Genomic DNA, 20,698 nt, shown 5'->3' with positions numbered 1-20,698 from the left:
CCTGGCACATAGTCTGTTCAGTTGTTCAATCATCGTCTAGTCATGTCTGACTCTTTGTGACTTGCCCAAGGTCACCCAGCTACTAAGTGTCCTGAGGCTAGATTTGAACTTAGGTCTTCTGACTCTAGGCCAGGCTCTGTATCCAATCGGCCACTAACTGCCCACTAGCATGTACTTAATGTAATAAATGTAAAAAATGTTGAGTGGACTTCCTGGGGAGGATTTGTGAGAGGACGTAAGTTAGCACCTCCAACATGAAGACTTTCCTGATCCCTCTCATTTTGGGGATGCCATTTTATATCCTCTTATAGGTTTTTCCTGATCTGTCCATTTACTTATGTTCCCACTCTCCCTATCTCTCCTTCCACTTTCAGGAACCATAACCAAATCACTATTGTCATTGCTACTGGTGTGCCAATCTGCCCCCCTAAGCCTCCGTGTACTATCCAGGTAACTTCAAGCAAAAATACTCCTTCCTGGTCACTACCTCCCTTTAGGAATAATCTTCCCCCATTAGACTATAATCCTTGAAGGCAAGGACTACCTTGTTTTTGTATTTGTATCCTCACCACTGAGTCCAATGAGGTATAGTGTATGAAAAGGTACAGAAGTGAGAAAGGGTAGAATGATCTGGGAATGAGGATTAGTCCATTTGGCTGAAATGTAGAATGTATGAAGGAGAAGGCAATAGTGATCAAGTGAAGGATTTTCAGATAGAATAGCATGGCTCAGGCCTGGACACTAAGGGTACCCTGGCAGTGATGGAATGGATGGATGCAGGAGGGAGCCAAAATTTCAACCTGTTTTCCAGCATAACTAATATTTACACAAAACTTTAAAGTTTGCAAACCACTTTACATATATTACCTCATTTAATATAATGTTGCCTTTTATTTAGTGATTATTTCAATGTGAAGAAGGAAGCAGAGGAAGGAGTGAGAGAATACAGAAAAGATACCATGGAGAGGATAATGCTTTTGGTCTGGGACATGATTTTAGAAGAAGGTGGGTTATCTGGATGGATATTGAAGTATATATGTTAGTTCAGTAGAACTGGAGATGCAGAACTAGAGTTTGGGTGACAGATCTTGACAAGACATATGAAACTAGATACATCTGTGTAGTAGTAGAAAAGAATATGGGATTTAGAAGAACTAGGTTTAAATTCTCAATCTGTAAATTATGGGTTACTATGCTTAAGCCATGATCTTTCAGCCTGCTTTTTAAAGTAAACAATGGATAGAACTTGTTCTATCTACATTATGGGATTATTAGGAAAACTCTTGGTTAACTATATGGCTTTATATAAAGGCATAGGCTATCAAGATGACAGTTAAAGTCACGAGAAAGGGTCTATTTTGGAGAGAATATAAGGAGAGAAGAGTAGGAGAGGTATCGCAGCATCTTAGAAAGAATGCTGAACTTTAAGTCAGGGAGACCTAGGTTCAAATCTGCCTCTGCCACTGATAAGGTGTGTGACTTTGGGCAATACATTTAACCCCTCTCAGCTTCAGCTGCTTCTCCAGTAAAAAGAGGAAGTTGGATTCGAATGCTTTAAAGGTCCCTTCTGGGTCTAATTGAAGACTTTGATGTTATGAGTAGAGCCTCGGGGAGTACCTGGTTAAGGTTTGGAAGAGCCACTGATGAGAGAAAAAGAACCAGAACACTTCAATGTTCTAGAAATTAAATGAAGACATTCAAGGTGAGAGGGAATAACATGGCCTTGGGAAACTTTTATTTTCTGAAGAAGAGACCATTTTCGTTAACAGGCTGGCATAAATGGATTTCAACTCTATTCTACTACTTGCAATATCTTGCGTTTATCTAACCCTTTACAGCCTATTCAACAAAGCACATTTTTCATAATAGCCCTGTTGGAGGTCAGTATGATATTATTTATTTTAAAGATGGGAAGCCTGAGGTTAAGTAATTTTTTCATACTTATGTGAGTTGGAGATTTGAACTGAGGTGTGTGTCCTCTTTTTCATTGTGTTGCACAGCACTGCTTGGTTAAGTACCATAGAACAGCATTGGTACTTTGCTAGACTTTTCTCTTAAGAACAAAAAATTCTTCTGAAGTATAACAGGTATCAAATTTAAATGTTTATTGGCTTTGTTATATCCTTATAACATCTTTGATTATATCTGTTCAGAGCTATTTTGGAGGAAATAGATCGTGAAAATATACTTAGACTTTAATAGATTCAAATCCTAGTTTTGCCACTTCAGATCTTCTAATAGCTAGCATTTACACAGCACTTTGTTTTGCAAAGTGCTTTATATATATTAACTCATGTAATTCTCAAAACCTTTCTGTGAAGTAGGTGCTATTATTCCCTTTTATAAATTAGACACAGAGATCACACAAAGCTAATAAATGTGTCAGCCAGGATTCAAACGTAGGTTTCCTGAAGCCAAAGGTCAGTACTCTCTATTCACTGAGCCACTGAGCAGGGGACAACATCTCTGAGATACCTGTTTCCTCAACTGTAAAAAGAAAATATCTACCTCACAGGTTTGTGGCCGGGAGACTGCTTTGTAAAATTCAAAGTGCCATATAAATACGAATTTTTATTTCAAGTAATGTTATTCTCCCTATCAATTCTTTGAATTTTCAGTTAGGCTTTCAAACTGCCTTTTGCTACCTTTCATCACGTGGCCCATAATTTACGCTGTTTATCCTAAACAGTCATACAACTTCCATAGCAGAATCATTTATTTTCTAAAATGTTTAAATTTTTAAAACCTTTACATCTATTTTTGCTGTTAAAGGCAAAGATAAACAGATAAACCCCTCATAACCGAGAGAACTGCGCCTGGCTGCAACTTGATGCGGTGAGGCCACAAACACTGCAGAAAGGTCATTTTGGATAGTCAATAGGCCATTGATGTGGGAACAATGAACACAGCCAGGTTGTGAAGCAGAGAGCCAGGCAACCATCAAAGGGATAACCTTTGGAAAGCGCTTACAAAGCACAGTAACAAAGCGAGGCATTGTTCGTACCATCAGGCGGGAGGCAAAACCTGGGGAGGAACAAAGGATTATAAAATGGGTCAGAGAGAGGCTTGAGCCCGGGTTTACGACCCTGAAGGCAGTTCCCTGGGAAAAGCCACCACCGTCTACACTTCAGCTAGTTTCTTGCCCGAAAAGCCGCGTGCCCCCAGAGGCAGCTGTCACCGACTCACTGTTCGGCCTTGGGCAAGTCAGTTCCTTTCTGAGGGCCTCAGTTTCCCCATTTGGAAAATGAGAGGGTTGGGGCTCAGTGACGTAGGCCAAGGTCCTGCCCAGCTCGCGGGCCTGACTCTGTGATTCACCCGTCCTATCTTGAAGGAAATCGCCTCCTCCTCGCCGCTCCCCACCCAGACAGACAGCCCGGCTGACAGCTTTCTCCCCACCTCCGCCTCGAGTCGGCGTCGCTTTACCCCCGGGGTGGGGTGGGGCGGGGCGGGGCTGGGGAGACCGCCGCCCGAGAGCTCCCTACGGCCGGATCGAGATCGGACCCGGCCAGGCCGCGGATCCGCGCCAGCCTCACACCGCCGCGTGAGCCTTCTACCAGTTGCTACTAAGGGAGCCCAGGTGGGTCTTGCCCACCCTCCGGGGCTTGAGCCCAGGAAAAGCAGGCTGCCGAGAAAGGGAAGGAGGGAGGCCGGCCGGGGCCCGTCGATGACTAAAGCCACAAACCGTTCCCGGTAGCGGCGGGCGCTGCCAGCGACTACGACTCCCTAGGCCCCAGGCAAACGCCCCAGTAGTCGCCAAGGGGGCAGCGCGCATGCGCCCTCGGCTTTCTCCGGCCCCTCCCCCCGCTTCTGCCTGAGTTACGCCCATGCGCAAACCCTCCGGCGACGGGCTGACGCTACCGGCGTGAGAGTAGGCTCACACCAATCTAGTTCCTTCCTCTCGTCGCACACGGCGTCTCGCGCTCGGCGATCCCCTTCCCAGGGTCCTTTGCGCTGTGAAGAAGCGGCTTCTGTGGGCTGGGGGCATTTTGTGTCGGCTGTAGCCAGAGGAACAAGATGGCGGCCTCGGCCGAGTGACCGTGGTCCTAGCGGGCGGGACCCGGCGGCGGCTCTGGCAGCAGGTGGGCTACGCCCACTTACTGCGCCTTCTTCGGTTTGGGACGTCTCCCTGAGCCCACAGGGGACCTTCTAACGGGGGTCGGGGGGCACCCGGGGAAAGCTGCCCAGCCTGGAACCGCGACCCTCCCGGGAGCCGGAGGAGGGAGAAGCCGGAACTCCGCGCGACTGCGGCGGCGGCGGCAGCAGCAAAGAAGACTCCCTCGGGCCGCCCCAGGACGCCCTCATCCGGGGAAACCGTCTCTTTTCTTTCTTTATTTTTTGGGTAAAAATTTGTTGAGTGCCACCAACTCCAGTCCCTGGAAGCTCGCGCCTGGTGGGTGAGACCCGCCTGATCCCCCGTCCCTTCCCCCTTGGCCCCGGGACTCCCAGGTCCCCGTCTCCCCTTCCCGCCGCCAGGATGGCGAGCAGCAGCGGCTCCAAGGCCGAATTCATTGTCGGAGGGAAGTATAAACTGGTGCGGAAGATCGGGTCCGGCTCCTTCGGGGATATCTATCTGGCCATCAACATCACCAACGGAGAGGTAACCACCCGGGACGGGGGGCGAACGACCCTTCGCCGGAGAACAATCCCTGCTCTTTTCCCGGCTACGTGGGCGCCTCGTCCGCGCCCCTCGCGAGCGGGCAAGGCCCGGCCCAAGTTTTTTCTCTTTGCCCGGTGCACCTTTCCCTCAAAGGGTAAAAAAAAAAAAAGGAAGCACTTAAGTTGGGGCTGGGAGACAACTACGAAAATTAAGTTTCCCAGCCTTTTAAAATCTCTTTTAACCTCTAAAAAACCACATACCCCGAAAAATTAAATATTAATGTATAACCAAGGGTTTTTTGGCCTCAAGAGACTTAGTCTTCGGAACCCCCGCCCCCTTTTTCTAGTTCTGATTAGGGTAGCTTTGGATCCTCTTGTTATGTAGGCTTCAGTGCGTTCTGGCGACAACGTTTTCTATGTTTGCATCGTTGTTGTGACCATTATTATTGTGCATCAGAGGACGGCTTTGTGACCGGCCTGAGGAGGCTCTGTTGAGGCCGAGTGCCTCGTTTTGTGAGTACGAGAAAAGATTTTGCTTCCTCAGCCCCCCCCCGTTTCACCTGATAGTTCGAATTGGAAGTTGACGTGTGGCACCCCTGACCTTGCCCTCCCCAGCTTGCTGTTAGGGGCGTTGATGCCATGCCCTCTCTTCCCCGCAGGAAGTGGCAGTGAAGCTAGAGTCCCAGAAGGCCAGGCATCCCCAGCTGCTGTACGAGAGCAAACTCTATAAGATTCTTCAAGGTGGGGTTGGCATTCCCCACATACGGTAAGACCCGAGAATCAGAGGAGCCGCTGGGGGCTGAAGGGATGGGAGAAGTGGGCGGCGAGGTGTCGAACGGGAGCACCGGAATCAGGCTTGTTGCAGTGTTTCGGATGGTCGGGAGCGTCTGACTCATGACCCTTTAAGTGTCTGTGTGCTGGCGCACTCGGGTCCTCTGTGTGGTCAGTAGTTCCCTTTGATTCCCAGTCCAACTCGGTAAGAAAACGCGACGTTTTCTGGGTGCCTGTGAGGCTCCATTCTATTCGCGGCTCTCTTTTGACTCCTGACATCCTCACCGAGGCATTTTGTGTGCTGCTGGGTTCCGGGGGGGCAGTTGCTTTCGTTGCTGTGAGGGGAGACTGGTTTTGTGCGGTGTGTTCGGTTCTCTTACAGCCTTTGCTTTAGCCTGTGCAGACAAGGTGAGGGTTCAGTGACCAGGTTCATCCGGTTAGGGTTGCTGTTGGATCTGGATTGGGAAATGGCTGCTCTTTTGTTGTGTTTTTGTTCCAACATGTCTTCCTCCTCCGCTCAGAAAATGGCGGATCTACGTGACTCAACCCCGTTTTCCTGCCCTTTTAACTTACGGTGTTAACAAGGCTTACCTTGGTGGGTCCTCCTTTCCCTCCTTGAAGTGGATTCATTGTACCCGTGAAAGGAGGCAGAAGAGAGCTTTGGAGGGCCGGGGGTGGCAGAATGACTACTCATTTGTAGTCTGAACTAGATGCAGTGTGAAATTGTCAGGTTGGACCATGTCTGCTATTGCCACGTTTAATTAATAATTTTTATTTCATCAATTAAGCAGGAAATCTCCTGTAACGGAGGAAGATTATAGCTTTTCTCTCCATGGCAATGCACATTGCACGTCAACAGCTGAGTGTGCTTGTTTTCTGAAGAGAAGAACTTAACTGTTCCACAACAGGTTATCTGCAAGTCAGGGAAAAAAGTAGGCTGACTTCAGGTGGGAATGCTTGTAAAACAGATCTGATTATTCTTTATTTGACCGTTAAAACTTAATGGATGTTACTAAATTTGGATTTGGGGTTCATCACAATCCAAAGAATAAAATGACAACCGTACCTTGTCACATACAGGTTTTTTTAAAACGTGCAGAGTTCAGATGGTGATGACCAGTAAGTAATGGATGGCCTGTCTTGACTTCAAGACCTGATTATATATATTGAGTCTGAGGATGTAAGTACTAGAAAATTCAATAGCCACTCAGTTGTTTTTGTAGAAAAAGAAAATCAAAGGTTTTTTAGTGGTAAATGATCATAAAATTTTTATTATGAAAAGCACCCATTTTTATTTTGCATGTTTTCTAAAGTGACACGAAAGCAGGTGGAGTGGAAAGAACACTGAATTTTGGTTCTGTTACTTGTGTTTTGGTCAATTCCTTAACATCTTTGGTCTTGAGTTTTTCCTCACTTGTAAAATGTAAAGGAATTCTGAAGTTCCTTCCAGGTGCAAATCTATGATCCTAAAACATGGTGAAGTGAATAGAGTGTTGGGCTTGGAGTCAGGAAGACCTAAGTTCAAATTTGTCCACAGACACTAGCTGTGATCCTGGGCAACTCACTGAAATCTGTTTGCCTCAGTTTCCTTCTCTGTAAAATGAGTCTGAGAATGGAACAGCAAACCACTCCAGAAAACCCCAGATGGGGTCACAAAAAGTTGGACTAACTGAAAACAATTAAACAACAAAAAATTCAGTCACATCTCTTTTCTCCTCTCCGGTTAGTAGGCCAAAAAGTGAAATTTCATAGTGTGGAATGGAAATTTGGTTAGCTTATTTGCCTTTTTTTTTTTCAAGAAGAAAAAGTAGTGAAAAGGGATTTTCTGGTTTCATTCACAACATGCCAAATTTACTTTCTTGAAAAGCAAAATTCTTTTTTTCTGAACAGAATGCTTGAAAATTTGAATAATGTAGTTTTGTTAGCCATGATTGAGAGTCCCTAGAATTCTCATCCAAAATATGATGCAGAATTTCCACATTGGGCACAGAATTGAAATACTCTTGGTTTGCTTTTTGCTTACATTTTTCAGTTGATTTAAAACTTAACTTCCCTCTTCCTTCTCTCTTCTACTCACCAGAAAACAATGTCAAAACTGTGTTCTCATCTGTGTCCTTGTTCCTTTCAAGGATGAGAAATTGCAAAACATCTTTGCAACTATTGTTCAAGTTCTCCAGGAGATGCCCCTGGTATGATGGGGACCTTCTTTCTTTTCTCTAGAAGTTGACAGGATGTTGTGGGGGAATTACATTACATTTTAGTTCATAACCTAGCTTTACTTTGCTCGAATGATGAGAATCTTGAAATTGGATGTATTATCCTAAATTGGTGGTTTATTTCATAATTTTATGACCTTAAGTTAAAATATGCTTGTAAAGTTGATGAGATCCTAGATCTTTGAGGTGATAGTCAAGTTCCTTAATTTTACTCAGGTTAGCAATACCTAATGTGGTTGTTAGTTGCCAAGGTTCACACAATAATGTTAGTAGATCTGGATTCAAACTGCTGTTTTTACAATGCTATGCTGCTTCAACTGAACTTTTTGGTATCAGTTTTTGAGAACCATTTAAGTTGTCTGCTAGTGGTATATAGGATTTGAGCATGTATGGCCCCTGCCATCTAGTTTCTGTTAAGACGTAAGGTACTAAGCAAGTAATTGAGTAAGGTGGCATCTTGGTAGTTAAGTTGGGTGGGGCTGGGGGAAATTACCACCTGGCTTCATAGGTAAAAGGCTTTATGTTTTTAGGAACCATTTAGGAGGGAGAAACATTTATGGCTCCAGAGAGATAGACAGTCCTAGTCTATAACAAATATGAATCTAAGAGAAGAAGAGGTGGAACTTAGTAAACAAAAGTAAGGTAGTGTAGTGGTTATGAAATAAAAATATTTGAGGTTCAGTGGAAGGTTTTATAAGAAAGATTAGCCTTAATGTTGGTGTATTGTGTTGGGACAACTGACCAGGTTGTGCCCAATTAAAAAAGATAGTGATTTCCAAACTTTCGGGAGATTTAGCACTTTACTTTTTATTAGTGTTTTATGCTTTCCCCTCCCTCAAAAGCTCAAAAGTCATGTGTTGTGTATTTTATAAGTGAATTTAATAATTTCTGGCATCCCTTAGAGATAATTTGAGATGGCCTTGAGTGACCTAAACATTGGCTATAAAGTCAACTGACCTACATAACACTCTTCTCTGTTAGAGTCATTATTGTGTAATTTGAGGAAACCATTTGTACAATCAAAAGCATACTTCCATTTTAGAGAGCAGAAGCAAGATGCTATCTTTTGAGATTTTGGAGGTGCTAGTAACCTGCAGGCCTTCTCACTTGACATCTGGTACTGATGATGACTGCCAAGCCTTCAAATTTTGGGGAAGGGGAGCTGTAATAAAATTCGAAGGTAAGATTAAAAATTCCCTTTTCAATAATGTTGTGTTTGTACTTACAGTCCTATAGGAACAAGACCATCATGGCAATTCATTTGTAGTTAAGTGACTCTCAAGCTGGCTAGAGGGAAATTAAAATGTTTAATGATGTCTTCAATGGAAATAGAAAGTTTCTAAGTTAGTTCAGTGGAAAGAGCACCGGACCTGGAGTCAGAAAGATTTAAAGGTCGTATGACCTGTTATAATCTAGGGCAGATCACTTAACCTCCCTCAGTTTCAGTTTTCTCATCTGTAAAATGGAGGTAATAGCAGCGTTCATGTCCCAGGATTGTTGTGAGGATGTAATGAGATCATACTTATAAAGTACTTTGGAAACCTTAAAATACCATATAAATGCTAGCTATCATCATTATTATCATTACCTGCTATTGATGAATTGAATTTTGGGGATGGGACATTATTTGATTGGCCAAGGATGAAGGAAATCACTTGTTTTATCTTAATCCAAGTTTCAGAGGATATGGGCTGATAGCTAACTGATTTAAATAGTCTGTGAAGCACTTGGTACTCTTTGAAACCTGATGTAAGGAATAAAAAAGGATTCAATTCATTTTTTAAAAAAATTTAACTTTTCTTTTGCACTCTGGCTACGTAATTCATAAACCTTTCATTTGTGAGAGAATTTAGAAGTCTAAAGTATTTTCAGAATTTTGAGTTCAAATAGTTATCTTCTCCTCGAAAGTTTAAACCATATTTTGTTAAATTTTTATATTCTGTGGAAGAAAAATTTTCAGTAATCTAACAGATAGATAATTCATAATCCCCCCATATGCCTGCGTGGTTACTCAGGGATTAGGTGACATTAACATTATGGTGGTTCCTGTTGATAGGAGATCCCATAGAGCGCTAAATGCTTCATGGTGAATTTCCACTTGCAGATTAGAATGGAATAATTCAGTTATAAAAATAAAGGATTTTCAATCTGGAAAGGAGATAATATAGTCACATCTTTTCTTTTACAGATATACAAAAATCTGGGCTCCTGAAGGACTAATAGCTGATTAGTGAGCCAGTGACTATAACGACCCCACATCACTCACTTTGTTCACACTATACCCCTTGGTATCTGTCACTATATAGATGGCCAAGATGAAATAATTTCTGCTTTTAAATCTTCCTTTTTCATTTAATTCTTAAACTCTTACTTGGTTTATAGGTTAAGCTTTGGCTTACCTCATTTAATGCCAGTTGAGAATGGGAAATAAATTCAAATAGGATTGGAAATGTTGACTTTGGAGTCTAAATCAAAAGAAAATATTGTGAGCCACTGTGAAGTGAATAGATGGGCATCCTTATACTAAATGGCTTTTTTTGCTTCTTTCTGTGGAGGTGACCCTGGATTGTTGATTGCTATGCCTTTGGAGCGTGAGCTTTGGTAAATTGGGTGAAGAGGTTTCCAGTGTGGCTTGGTGACAGATTGTGTATGTCTCTCTGAGTTTAGCTAAGTTTAGAGTAGTTAAATCTCTTCCAGCTTGGTTTAAGGAGGAATTTTTTGGCCACTGCAATTTCCAAAGACTGTGTACTAAATTGTAATGTGGTTATGATCTATATTGATGGAGGTAGTAACCATGATGATGAAATCTTGGGTCCTTTCAGTATAGGTTAATTTTGGAATGCAGTTTCTGTGTAAGTTTTAGTATGAAACTTGAGCATTGAATTATGAAAGAATGATTTGTCTTCTGAATGGGAAGCCTAGAAGGGGAGGCATTCTACTCTTAGTGGAAAGAGCATTAGCTTTTGAGTTGGAGGACCTGGATTCTAGTTCTGGCTCTGCTATTTAGTGCTTATGTGACCGTATGCAGGTACTTAACCCTCTGGCCTTACTTTTACTTATCTGTAAAATGAAGGGCTTGGGCTTGGACTACCACCAGATCATTGGTTCAAACCAGTGATCTACACGTACAAATTATATGAACTACACTTTCAGAGGGTCGCTGAGGTCAAAATACTAAAAGGTAATTTGTGTATTAAAATACACCACATTTTCTAATTATGTATCCTTATGAAGCCAGATTTTCTTCATATACCTTCAAACATGTCACAACAGATTGAATGCAGAAGCAGAATCTCACTGTCCTCTATTACACCAGACATTAAAGAGATTTGCAAAAAATATGTTAAATCTGACACTCTTCTCACAAATTTTTTTATATCTTGGAAAAGTTATTTTTCATAAAAGTGTTATTTTATGTTAATTTGTCATGAGTATTATAAATGAATTAATAAATATTTAAAACTTCATCAACTTTAGTTTTTAATATGGTAATACTGATAAGTGTTGAACACATAAAAATAAGCTCCTTGGGGTCCTAAATAATTTTTAAGATTGTAAAGGGTTCTGAGACCAAAATGTTTGAGAACTGTTGGACTAGAATCAGAGGTGGGGAACCTTCCGCTGCAGGACTAGATGAATCTTAAGCCCCCTTTCAGCTCTCAAATTTGCAGTCTTTTGGGGGGAAAAAAATATTGATCCTCAGATCAGGTTATGTGCATCATTGGGATTAATGGCTGGAAATTTGAACTTTCCTTTTTAACAGACTGTAATCACCTTTCATCTCTACTATTCTTTGTAACCTCCTAGGTGGTTTCCCCTACTACAATTACATTTCCTTCTCCAAATCCATATAGCTGCCAAGTTGATATTTCTAAGGCACAATTCCCTCAAATAAAAACCTTCTTGTGCCCTCTAGGATAAAACACAAAGACCTCAGCCTGACATTTAAAGCTTTCGACATACGTTTCTAGTCTTATTTAATGTTGCTTTCTTCATTTATTCTCCATTCCATTCTAACTGGCCTGTACAACATTCTATGTCCTGTGTCTGGAGTTCACTCAAATGCCTTAGAGAATCCTGAACTCAACCTTTAAAGTCTATTTTAGGTTCTACCGCCTGTGCTTTTCCTGAGTCATCTGCAGGCCTTCTCAGTTATATTAGCACTTTACCGTGTTGAAGTTACTTTATATTTATTTATGTTTTCTTGTGTGCATATTGTATTTCCCTCAGTAGAATATAAGTTTCTTAAAGGGAGAGACTAGTTTCTGTATCCCTAGCTTTTTGCACATAATGACTGCTAGATGTTTGTGTGACAAAATATGTGCTTTATGAAGACTTTATTTGAGGCTTGTACAATATTTTTAAGTGATTACCTGGTACAGGTTATTTCAAAACTCTTATTGCAGTTTTAAACTTTAATACTATGTAATTGTACATGCTTTTAAAAATTATTTGAAAGCTTAATTATTTAAATTTCTTTTGTATTTCTTTGTGTGCATTTTGAATAAAAATTTACTTATACTTGATTTTTTTTAAGTTTTGAGTTCCACATCTCTCCCTCCCTCTTGCTCCTCCCGTACCAGTGAGAAGGCAAACAGTATATCCACTATACGTATGAAATCATTAAAACATTTCCATATTAGCCATATTGTGTTTTTTTTTTAAAAAGCAAGAAAAAGTGAGAAGACTATAGTTCAGTTTACAGTCACAGCTCTGGAGATGGCTGGCATTGTTCATCACGAGTCCTTTGGAATTTTCTTTCATCCTCGTATTGATCAGAGAGTAGCTGAGGCTCACAGTTGATCATCATTGCAATGTTGCTGGTACTGTGTACAGTGATCTGGTTCTGCTCATTTCACTCTGTATCAGTTCATATAGGTCTTCCCGTGTTTTTCTGAAACTATCCCAGTCATCATTTTTTGTAGCACAGTAGTACTCCCTCGTACTTATATGCCACAACCTGTTCAACTATTCCCCAAATGATGGGAATTCCCTCAATTTCTAATTCTTTGCCATCACAAAAAGAGCTGATGTAGGTATTTTTTGTACCTATGAGTCCTATTTCTTCTCTCATTTTTGAAAATTTCTTTGGGATACAGACCTAGAAGTGGTATTGCTGGGTCAAAGAGTATGCAGTTTTATAGCTCTTTAGACATAGTTTCAGATAGTTTTCTAGAATAGTTGGACCAGTTCACAACTCTACCAACAATTCATTAGTTTACCTATTTTCTTTCATTCTTTCCAGCATTTGTTGTTTCTAATAGGTGTGAGATGAGCAATGACTTGAAGAACTAAACCTTAGTATGTGACAAGCTATTTTATGCTAGATTTGATACTAGTACTTTTTAATTTGCATTTCTCTAATCAATAGTGATTTAGAGCATTTCTTCATATGACTATAGAGAGCTCTGATGTCTTCTGAAAACTGCCTGTTCATATTCCTTGACAATTTATCAATTGAGAAATGGCTCTTTTAAAACTTTGATTCAGTTCCCTAATATATTTGGGAAAAGAGGCTTTATCAGAGAAACTTGCTGTAAAAATTTTTGATATTACATCTTTGCCTATGGTACCTTTTATCAAAATGTAGTTTCTCTGCTTTTTAAGGATTTCTTCAGTAAATTTTTGTGTCTCTTACTGTGAGGCCAATTCTGTTTTTTAAGGTGTTATTTTCAGTATTTTTTGGTACCTTTTTTACCAAGCTGTTAATTCTCTTTTCATAATTTTCTTTCATGACTCATTTCTTTTCCCAGTTCTTCTGCTGCCGCTTTTAGCTCTTTATTTTACTTTTCCATCTTTATTTTACTTTTCCAGGAATTCTTGGTGGGCTTGGGTCCAACTAGCATTTTTGAGGCTTTGCTTGTAGCTGTTTTCACATTGTTGTCATCTGAGTTTTTGACTTTGTGTTCCCTGCCACTGTAGTAGCTCTTTATGATTAGGGGTTTTTTTGGTGGTGTTGTTTGCTCATTTGTCTAGCCTGTACCGTGATTTTGAACTTTATGTTGATGTTGGCCTCTGCTGTCCTTGGGGTGAGGAGACACTGTCCTAAGCTTCAGACTTTTTTTTAACTGCTGTTCTGGGAGTCTACAAGTTTTCAGTGCTTACAGGATGGTGTGATCTGGGGAGATATGTGGTCACTGCTCTCCTGATTATGTTTTGGACTTAATTGAGGGAGGGTCCCTCCTCCCCTGTATCTGAAAGTTCTAGAGTTTCTCTGGGCTCTAGAACTGACCAGGGCCCCTGTTTGGTTTTTTGTTTGTTTGTTTTTGTTTTTGTTTTGTTTTTTTGTGTGTGTGACCAACCACAAGCATTCCTCTCCAGCTGTGAATTGTGACCCAGGACTGAGGATGGTAAATAGAGTTGCTAGCTGCACACAGTGCCAGCAGGGGGTCCCCTGTAATCTCTTTCCCAGCAGTTGACTTACTCCCTTACCATCTTTGGGCTGAGAGTTCCCAAAGCTGCTGCTCCTTGTTGCAGCTGCCTCCAGACCCTGTACCAGCTGCATTGAATGTTCCAGTGGCTGGTGCCCACTTCAGTGTCCCAGACCTTCTCCTTAGTCTGGAGAAATGTCTTATTCTGACCTTTTATTTGTTCTGCTGCTCCAAAATTCAATCTGAGGTTTAATTGTAAAGTTGTTTGGAGAAGAATGTTATCATGGCTCCCCCTCCCCCCCAGTCAACTTTAATAAATTTTTAATTAAATTTTCTGATGCTTTCTTAGGTGATCAGTAGAGGAGATCCTCTTGCTTGGGCACCTTGGTCATGTGATCTGTCTTAGATTTTCCTGCGGGATTATGTCACAATTGTTGTATGTTGTGTCAAAACCTTCTTTGGCTGATCCTAAAGGCAGGGTTTACAAATGCAATCTTTTCGGTTACTGAGGAGTAGCTGACGAAAGCAACAGATAGCTTGGTTAGTTGAATTTTAATAAGCATATCAGTACTTTAAAATTTTAAATAATTAACCTTTTAAATGTTATTTTTTGCATGTTTATAGCATTTGTATTTTTGAAGTTATTAAAGTTTAAAACTGCACTAAGACTTTTGGGACAGTTTGTATTTGCTTACGTGCTGGTGAATAGCACTATGAAAGAACAGTATAATGGAATGGAACGTATGTTTGGGAGTCAGAAACATGTTGTGGTGTATGATTGTGATGGAATACTGCTGTGCTATAAGAAATGATCAGCTGGTTGATTTTAGGAAAACATGGAAAGACTTGAATGAAATAATAGAGTTGAAATGAGCAGAACTAAGAGACCATTATACACAGTAGCAGCAGCAGTATAGTTCTAAGAACAACTTTGAATGACTAAGTTATTTTGAGTGTTGTAAATATTCAAATCAACTACAAAGGACCTTATGAAGGAAGATGCTGTCCACTTCCAGAGAAAGAACTGTTAAATATAAATATGTATATAGTATGGTTTTACATACATACATACATGCATGCATGTATAAATTTGTACAGTCTTTTGAGGGCTGGGTAGGGAGGGAGGGAGGATAAAATAAAAAATGCACATCAGAGAACAAAAGAAAACTTGGAAGGAAGCACAGAAAAGCACGGTAGCTTTGAAAATAACGTGTGGTATTTATTACATGATTTTTTAAAAAGTGAAGAGTTTGAAATGGAAATTCATGGTTTTATGTTGAATCCTCTTATGTTGTGCTGTTGTACATGGAAATGTTCTTTGGTTTTGTTTGGTCTTTGTATTTAAGTTCTAAACAAATAGGAAAAATAAGCTGCAAAAAAAAAAAAAAGTCAGAAAATTCCTTCTTTGACCCTGTCCTGTTTGTTAAACTTTGGATAAGATCTGTGGTGGTTGTACTGCCTGTTCTCTAGTAGATTATGGGTCATTTACCTCAGAGGGACATACTAAAAAATAAAATGACAAGATATAGTATTTTGTTGAACATAAACATTCACTGAATACATAAATAGGATCATAGGATTTGAATGATTCCATTACCTAGTCTAGGAATTTTCAACTCTGTAATTTAGGGACACGTTGGGTAATCCTTTCAGGTGAGTTGGGGACTAAAACCTTACTCAAGGAATAGGATTTTGTGCTGTCCATCTCCAGAGAAAGAATTGATGGCGTCTGAATGCAGATTGAAGCATACTTTTTCTCTTTTACTTTTTTCTTTTTTTTTTTGTCTGTATCTCCTTTCAGCTGTTTAGCACGGAAATATGTTTTGAATGACTATTCGTGGATAACTTATACAAATTACTTGCCTTCTCAATGGGGAGGGGTGAGATTGGAGGGAAGGAGAGAATTTAGAATTCAAAAATTTTTTAAAGCAAATGTTAAAAATAGTTTTCACATGTAATGGGAGAAAATATTAAATTAAAAAATTATAAATAAAGTAAAAAAAAAAGGAATAGTATTTTATCATAGGTAGAGCTACTGTGCTTCTGACTTATTTGGGAAGGAGGGACGAAGTTCTTGAATACTTCCTGTAAGAATCACAGGTTAAAATCCCAATTTAATTTAGGAATCCTACAACTGCCAACACTGTTGTGTTAGAGAACTTGAATGCTTGCATTCCAGTACAGGGAGAACCTGCTTTATGCATCACTGAAATTTAAAGTGCAAACAACTTATTTGTGTATTAATCATAATTGTTAATTTTGATTGTGAAAAGAAAAAATCCCTACCCCAATGTTGATAAAGTAAAGAACGCTAGTGATTACTTTAAGAAAGATCTGCTGTTGCCATTCATTTCATTTTCTTTTAATTTTGCCAGGAAACAGTTGGGAGAAAGGTTAATCAAATAATAGTTAATCCATATGATCTTTGAACGCCAATTAAAAGTATGTTATAATTCAGATGAATTATGTTTTAAAAGCGTGAAGTCAATTTCTACTTGCTTGAGGGAATGAATGCATGTGACTCCTTGGGATTTAGGGTGATCCTAAATATTTTGTAGATAGAAAGGCCCTTAGATAATTGTCTAGCTCTGATGTATCCCTCAACTCCTCCCCTTTTAGGTATTTAGAAGTTGAGGCCCACTGAGGATAACCAACTTGCTCAAGGTTACATTGGTTGTAAATAGAACCATGGTTCAAAACGGGTTTTCTCCCACTCTTTCCATGAAATCCAGGTCTTCTGACTTGAAAACCCACCAAGATAATTTAGTTTAAACCCTTGGAATTTAGACTACTCAGTTCCACAGTTTAGATTTTACAGTAAAAATGTTGCTAATTAAAGGCTAATGTCCATTAATGTAATAAGGGCTGAACGGCGTTGACTGGGTTTCATCAGCAATATCTCTTTGGATTTATTAACAAAAATACTTTTGGCTTGAATTTTGATTCTTGCTTGGCAGAACTCGGGGAAGTAAGAGCTTCGTAATAACTTGTGTAGTTTATTTGAAGGTGATTTTTTTTGAGTGTCTTTGTGGAGAATATTGCAGAAGCATAATTTAGACCAGAGATCAGCAAACTACAGCGAAGGACCAAATCCAGACAGCAAAACTTTATTTAAAAGTGTGAAAACCATTTTAGCTCACTGGCTGTACAAAAAACAGGTAGGCTGTAGTTTTTTGACTCTTAATTTTAGACTTTCCTTATATATGTCTAATAACTGACATTTATGAGGTTCGAGAATGCTTCCTGTTTACAAAGTAAGTTTTTAAATAGTAATTTTATCACAAGGCACTATGTAGTCCATTTTCTTCTTTGCAGCTAGAAAGTTACCAAAGATAGAATATGATTATGTGTCTTGAAGGCTTTTTGGTCTTTTTTAGACGTAGACAGTATAATTTTTAGAAATAGTTGAAAATGCTGAAAGTTACCTCCTTGTAATCTTGTAATGTTTCGCTAAATCTTTTTCCTTGAAGTGGTTATCTGGTGCAGTGGTTACCTCCTAAATGATGAAGATACTGTAATTTTTCCTTTAAAAATCTCAGAATCTCTGTAGTTCAGAATATCTGTCTAGGTACGGCATGAATTGAAAATAGGTTCCACTCATTTGAATCTTGTTGGCGCTTTGTGAAAGCCTGGGTCTTGACATAAGCATGACTGAATCTATTTTAGTTTTTGTGGGTATTGGTCATTTGGGTGTATTTTAAATACTGTAGATCAGCAACATCAGACTGCCATGCTACAAAGCTGAGTGAGGCTGAACCAGATTAAAATGTAATTGGAAGACATTTAATGAAATAGATGAAAATACGATAAAACATAAATAATGTTAGTTTGTGACATTCTAAGTCAATATGCAGCTTATAGGGGATCTGTGTATATTTGACTTTGACATCACTGCTGTTGATGAAGAAGTGTTATTTTTCTTTTTTATAAATTATTTTTCCAATAATTTTTTTAACAAGATCTTGAGTTCCAGATTTTTCTCACTCCCCTCCCCCTCCCTAAAATAACAAGCAATTTGATGTGGTCATACATATGTAATCATGTTAACGTATTTCCACATTAGTCATGTTGTGAAAGAAGAAACAGGACTAAAGGAAAAAACCGTAAAAAAAAAAACACAAAGTGAAAATAGTATGCTTTGATCTACATTCAGACTCCATCAGCTCTTTTGCTGAATGTGGATAGCATTTTCCATTATGAGTCTTCTGGAATTGTTTTGGATCATGGTTTTACTGAGAAGAGCTAAGTCAGTCATAGTTGACCGTCACAAAGTGTTGCTGTTATTGTGTACAATGTTCTCCTGCTTCTGCTCAGAGAAGTGTTATTTCTTTAATTTTCAGTACTTAGCAAAGCTGTTGGTCTTTTTAGGACTGCTTACAACAACATCATGATGTACCCCAGCTGCCTTTATCCTTACCCTCTAAGCCAAATGCCAGGATCCCTGGTCAGTATAGATTTAGTTTTGTTCTTGTTGAAAGGATTGTTTTCTGTTTGGCGTTAGCACAGAGTACTCCAGACTTCACCCATTAATTCTTTCTTGGAACATTTATTTGCCTTTGCCCAATTAAAAAAATTTGCTAAACATATTAATAGTAAAAATGAGATTGGAAGAACAGGTGTTATGTATGAATATTTGACCTACCTGGAAGGACTTATGCTCTTGTTACGATTCATTTACATTACAAACTGTGCTAATTATAAGTAATCTTTACCTGAACATGGGAATTCCCATAGGGGTTAGTTTATTAAAAATTGTCATAGGATTCAGGATAGTTTTTCCAGTTCAATATCTGTTTTACTGTGGGAGATATGTATAGGTGTTTGGGGGAATGTTTCATTATTCATGATGTCATTCTCAAAAGACTGGGGGTCTCAAAAGAGTCAGACTTTACTGGTTTTCCTTAAGACGATTATAATATGTAGATTATTCATTCATTACTCAGTCTAAACCTTCTTGGGTCTGTTTACATTTTCAATATACAACTATCTTTCAGGATGGTAATGAGCTGCAAAAATTTATTATCTACTCTTTTCAGTACTTTATTATGCATGCTAGAAAATAAAACTGCAATTATTGTAAGATATTATTCAGTGCAGCTTCCCATTTCACGTTTAGTTCATACCAGTGAAGTTTTTATTGTATTTATATTAGATGTGCAGTGTCATTCTTCTGTTTGCTTTTGTTTTTTAAATTCTGTACTTAAATATGAAATAAAATAGATATTTTCATATACATAGTAGAATAGAAAAAGAGGATTGTACATGAAACTGTAGCTCTAATATGTACCAGCTTGGTAATTTTTTAAGTATGTAAATGTTCATCCTGTAGATTTCAAAACTGTCTTGTCTGTGCTTCTTTTTGGTCTTGTTCTCTGCATTAAAAAAAAAAACAACATACCTCAGTCAACTCACTTTTCTTCCTTTTTTTTTTCTCCTACCTTAACTCTGTTCCCCCTTATATTCCTATCCCAACCTCTTGGGGGAATAAAAAAGAAAAACAAAGCCTTTGTAACAGATAACACATAGTTACGCAAAATAAAGTCTCATATTGCCTGAGTATGAAAATTTATTATCTTATTCTGTGTCTTTGGTGATAGCATCCTTCATCAGTCTTCTAGAATTTTAGTAAGTCATTCCATTTGTCAGAGTTCTCAAGTCTTTTGTAGATTTTTTAAAAAAATGTTATTACATAAATTTTTTTTGTTCTGTTTACTGCAAAAATGAATCAATTCCAGTGCTTAACATAGTGCCTGGAATGTAGTAGGAAAACTGGTAGCAGGAGCTTCACTAGCTCCTTTTTATTAGGGAAAAAAAGTTGAGAATGCTTCCCTATTGATAATAAAAATTTTTTTGTTAAATTTCACAACTTGGATTGGTGAGAAATTTGGCCACTAACCAGCTTTTTCAATTTTGTTTGTGGGGGTATTGTTTTTTTTTTTAGGAGGTTGGGGGTAAGTGACTTGCCCAGAGTCACATAGCTAGTAAGTGTCAAGTGCTTTGTCTGAGGCCGAATTTGAACTCAGGTCCTCCTGACTTCAGGGCCGGTGCTCTATCCACTGTGCCACCTAGCTGCCCCAAGCCTTTTCAGTTTTGTACAAGTAAGCATACTTCCCTTGTAGTTTGTTCATTTTCTCATCAACATATAGAAACAATTAAAGAAAGAGGGGTCGTTCATTTTGGGGAAAAGATACGTTGACCAATTGGAGCTTTTTGTCAGCTCTGCTCTAAGTGACAGTCACAGATGAAAAGAAATGGAAGACTTGGCTCCTGTTACTGTCCAATAATAACATTTAGATACTTCTTGATAAATATGTCGTTTGATCTTCTTAACAATTCTGGAAGATAGATACTATTAATATCCCTGTTTCAGAGATGAGTAAACTGAGTCAGATTAAGTAACTTGTAAGGAGACACAGGTTTTCGTGACTCCCAAGTCCAGCATTTTATCCCCTAGCTGCCACTGTCTAGTTGTAGGCATACATTCAAAAATTACTAAGGACTCCTTTGTAAGGAATTTAAAAAACTATGTGGTCCACACTATTTCTATTTTATAAATAAGGCTGTGATCCAGAGTGTTGTGAATTGTTTTTTATAGATGAAATAGAAATTGAGAAATACGTCTTAAAGGCAATATAGGAATTGCATTAGTAAAAAAGGAAAGGAAAAGTTATCATTATAATATCTTACAGATCATCTATTCTGAACCCCCTTATTTTACTGAGAAGGAAATTGTAAGGAAATTAG

The 20,698-nt window shown here is 39.2% G+C and overlaps 2 protein-coding genes and 1 long non-coding RNA gene across 6 annotated transcripts in view; 2 read left to right on the top strand and 1 right to left on the bottom strand.

Annotated features, from left to right (window-relative positions):
- Positions 1 to 2,081: 2,081 nt before the first annotated feature.
- On the bottom strand, positions 2,082 to 4,509 carry LOC110192875 (uncharacterized). The gene is made up of 2 exons (XM_078150513.1): positions 3,397 to 4,509; positions 2,082 to 3,024 (listed from the first exon to the last, which is right to left on the bottom strand). The coding sequence occupies exon 1, from the start codon at positions 4,507 to 4,509 to the stop codon at positions 4,147 to 4,149; it is 363 nt and encodes a 120-aa protein (XP_078006639.1). The 3' UTR covers positions 2,082 to 3,024; positions 3,397 to 4,146.
- The window catches only part of CSNK1A1 (casein kinase 1 alpha 1), a 55,225-nt gene continuing 39,001 nt past the window's right edge, over positions 4,475 to 20,698 (top strand). For all 4 annotated transcript variants that reach the window (XM_020964270.2, XM_020964269.2, XM_020964266.2 and 1 more), the window contains exons 1-2: positions 4,475 to 4,597; positions 5,256 to 5,362. In XM_020964270.2, the coding sequence (XP_020819929.1) occupies positions 4,475 to 4,597; positions 5,256 to 5,362 (230 nt within the window). The remainder of the gene's footprint in view (positions 4,598 to 5,255; positions 5,363 to 20,698) is intronic.
- LOC110192874 (uncharacterized) lies at positions 5,579 to 11,050 on the top strand. The gene is made up of 3 exons (XR_002320292.2): positions 5,579 to 7,556; positions 8,626 to 8,763; positions 9,772 to 11,050. It is a non-coding gene; the product is annotated as an uncharacterized LOC110192874 (long non-coding RNA).

Source organism: Phascolarctos cinereus, unplaced genomic scaffold, assembly GCF_003287225.1.
Source record: "Phascolarctos cinereus isolate Bilbo 61053 unplaced genomic scaffold, phaCin_HiC Scaffold_2;HRSCAF=192, whole genome shotgun sequence".
Taxonomy (NCBI): Eukaryota; Metazoa; Chordata; class Mammalia; order Diprotodontia; family Phascolarctidae; genus Phascolarctos; species Phascolarctos cinereus.
This window is presented reverse-complemented; position numbering and strand designations above follow the sequence as displayed.

Excerpts from the sequence above, each read along its gene's own strand:
- LOC110192875 (XM_078150513.1), bottom strand. The coding sequence starts at position 4,509 with ATGAATTCGGCCTTGGAGCCGCTGCTGCTCGCCATCCTGGCGGCGGGA.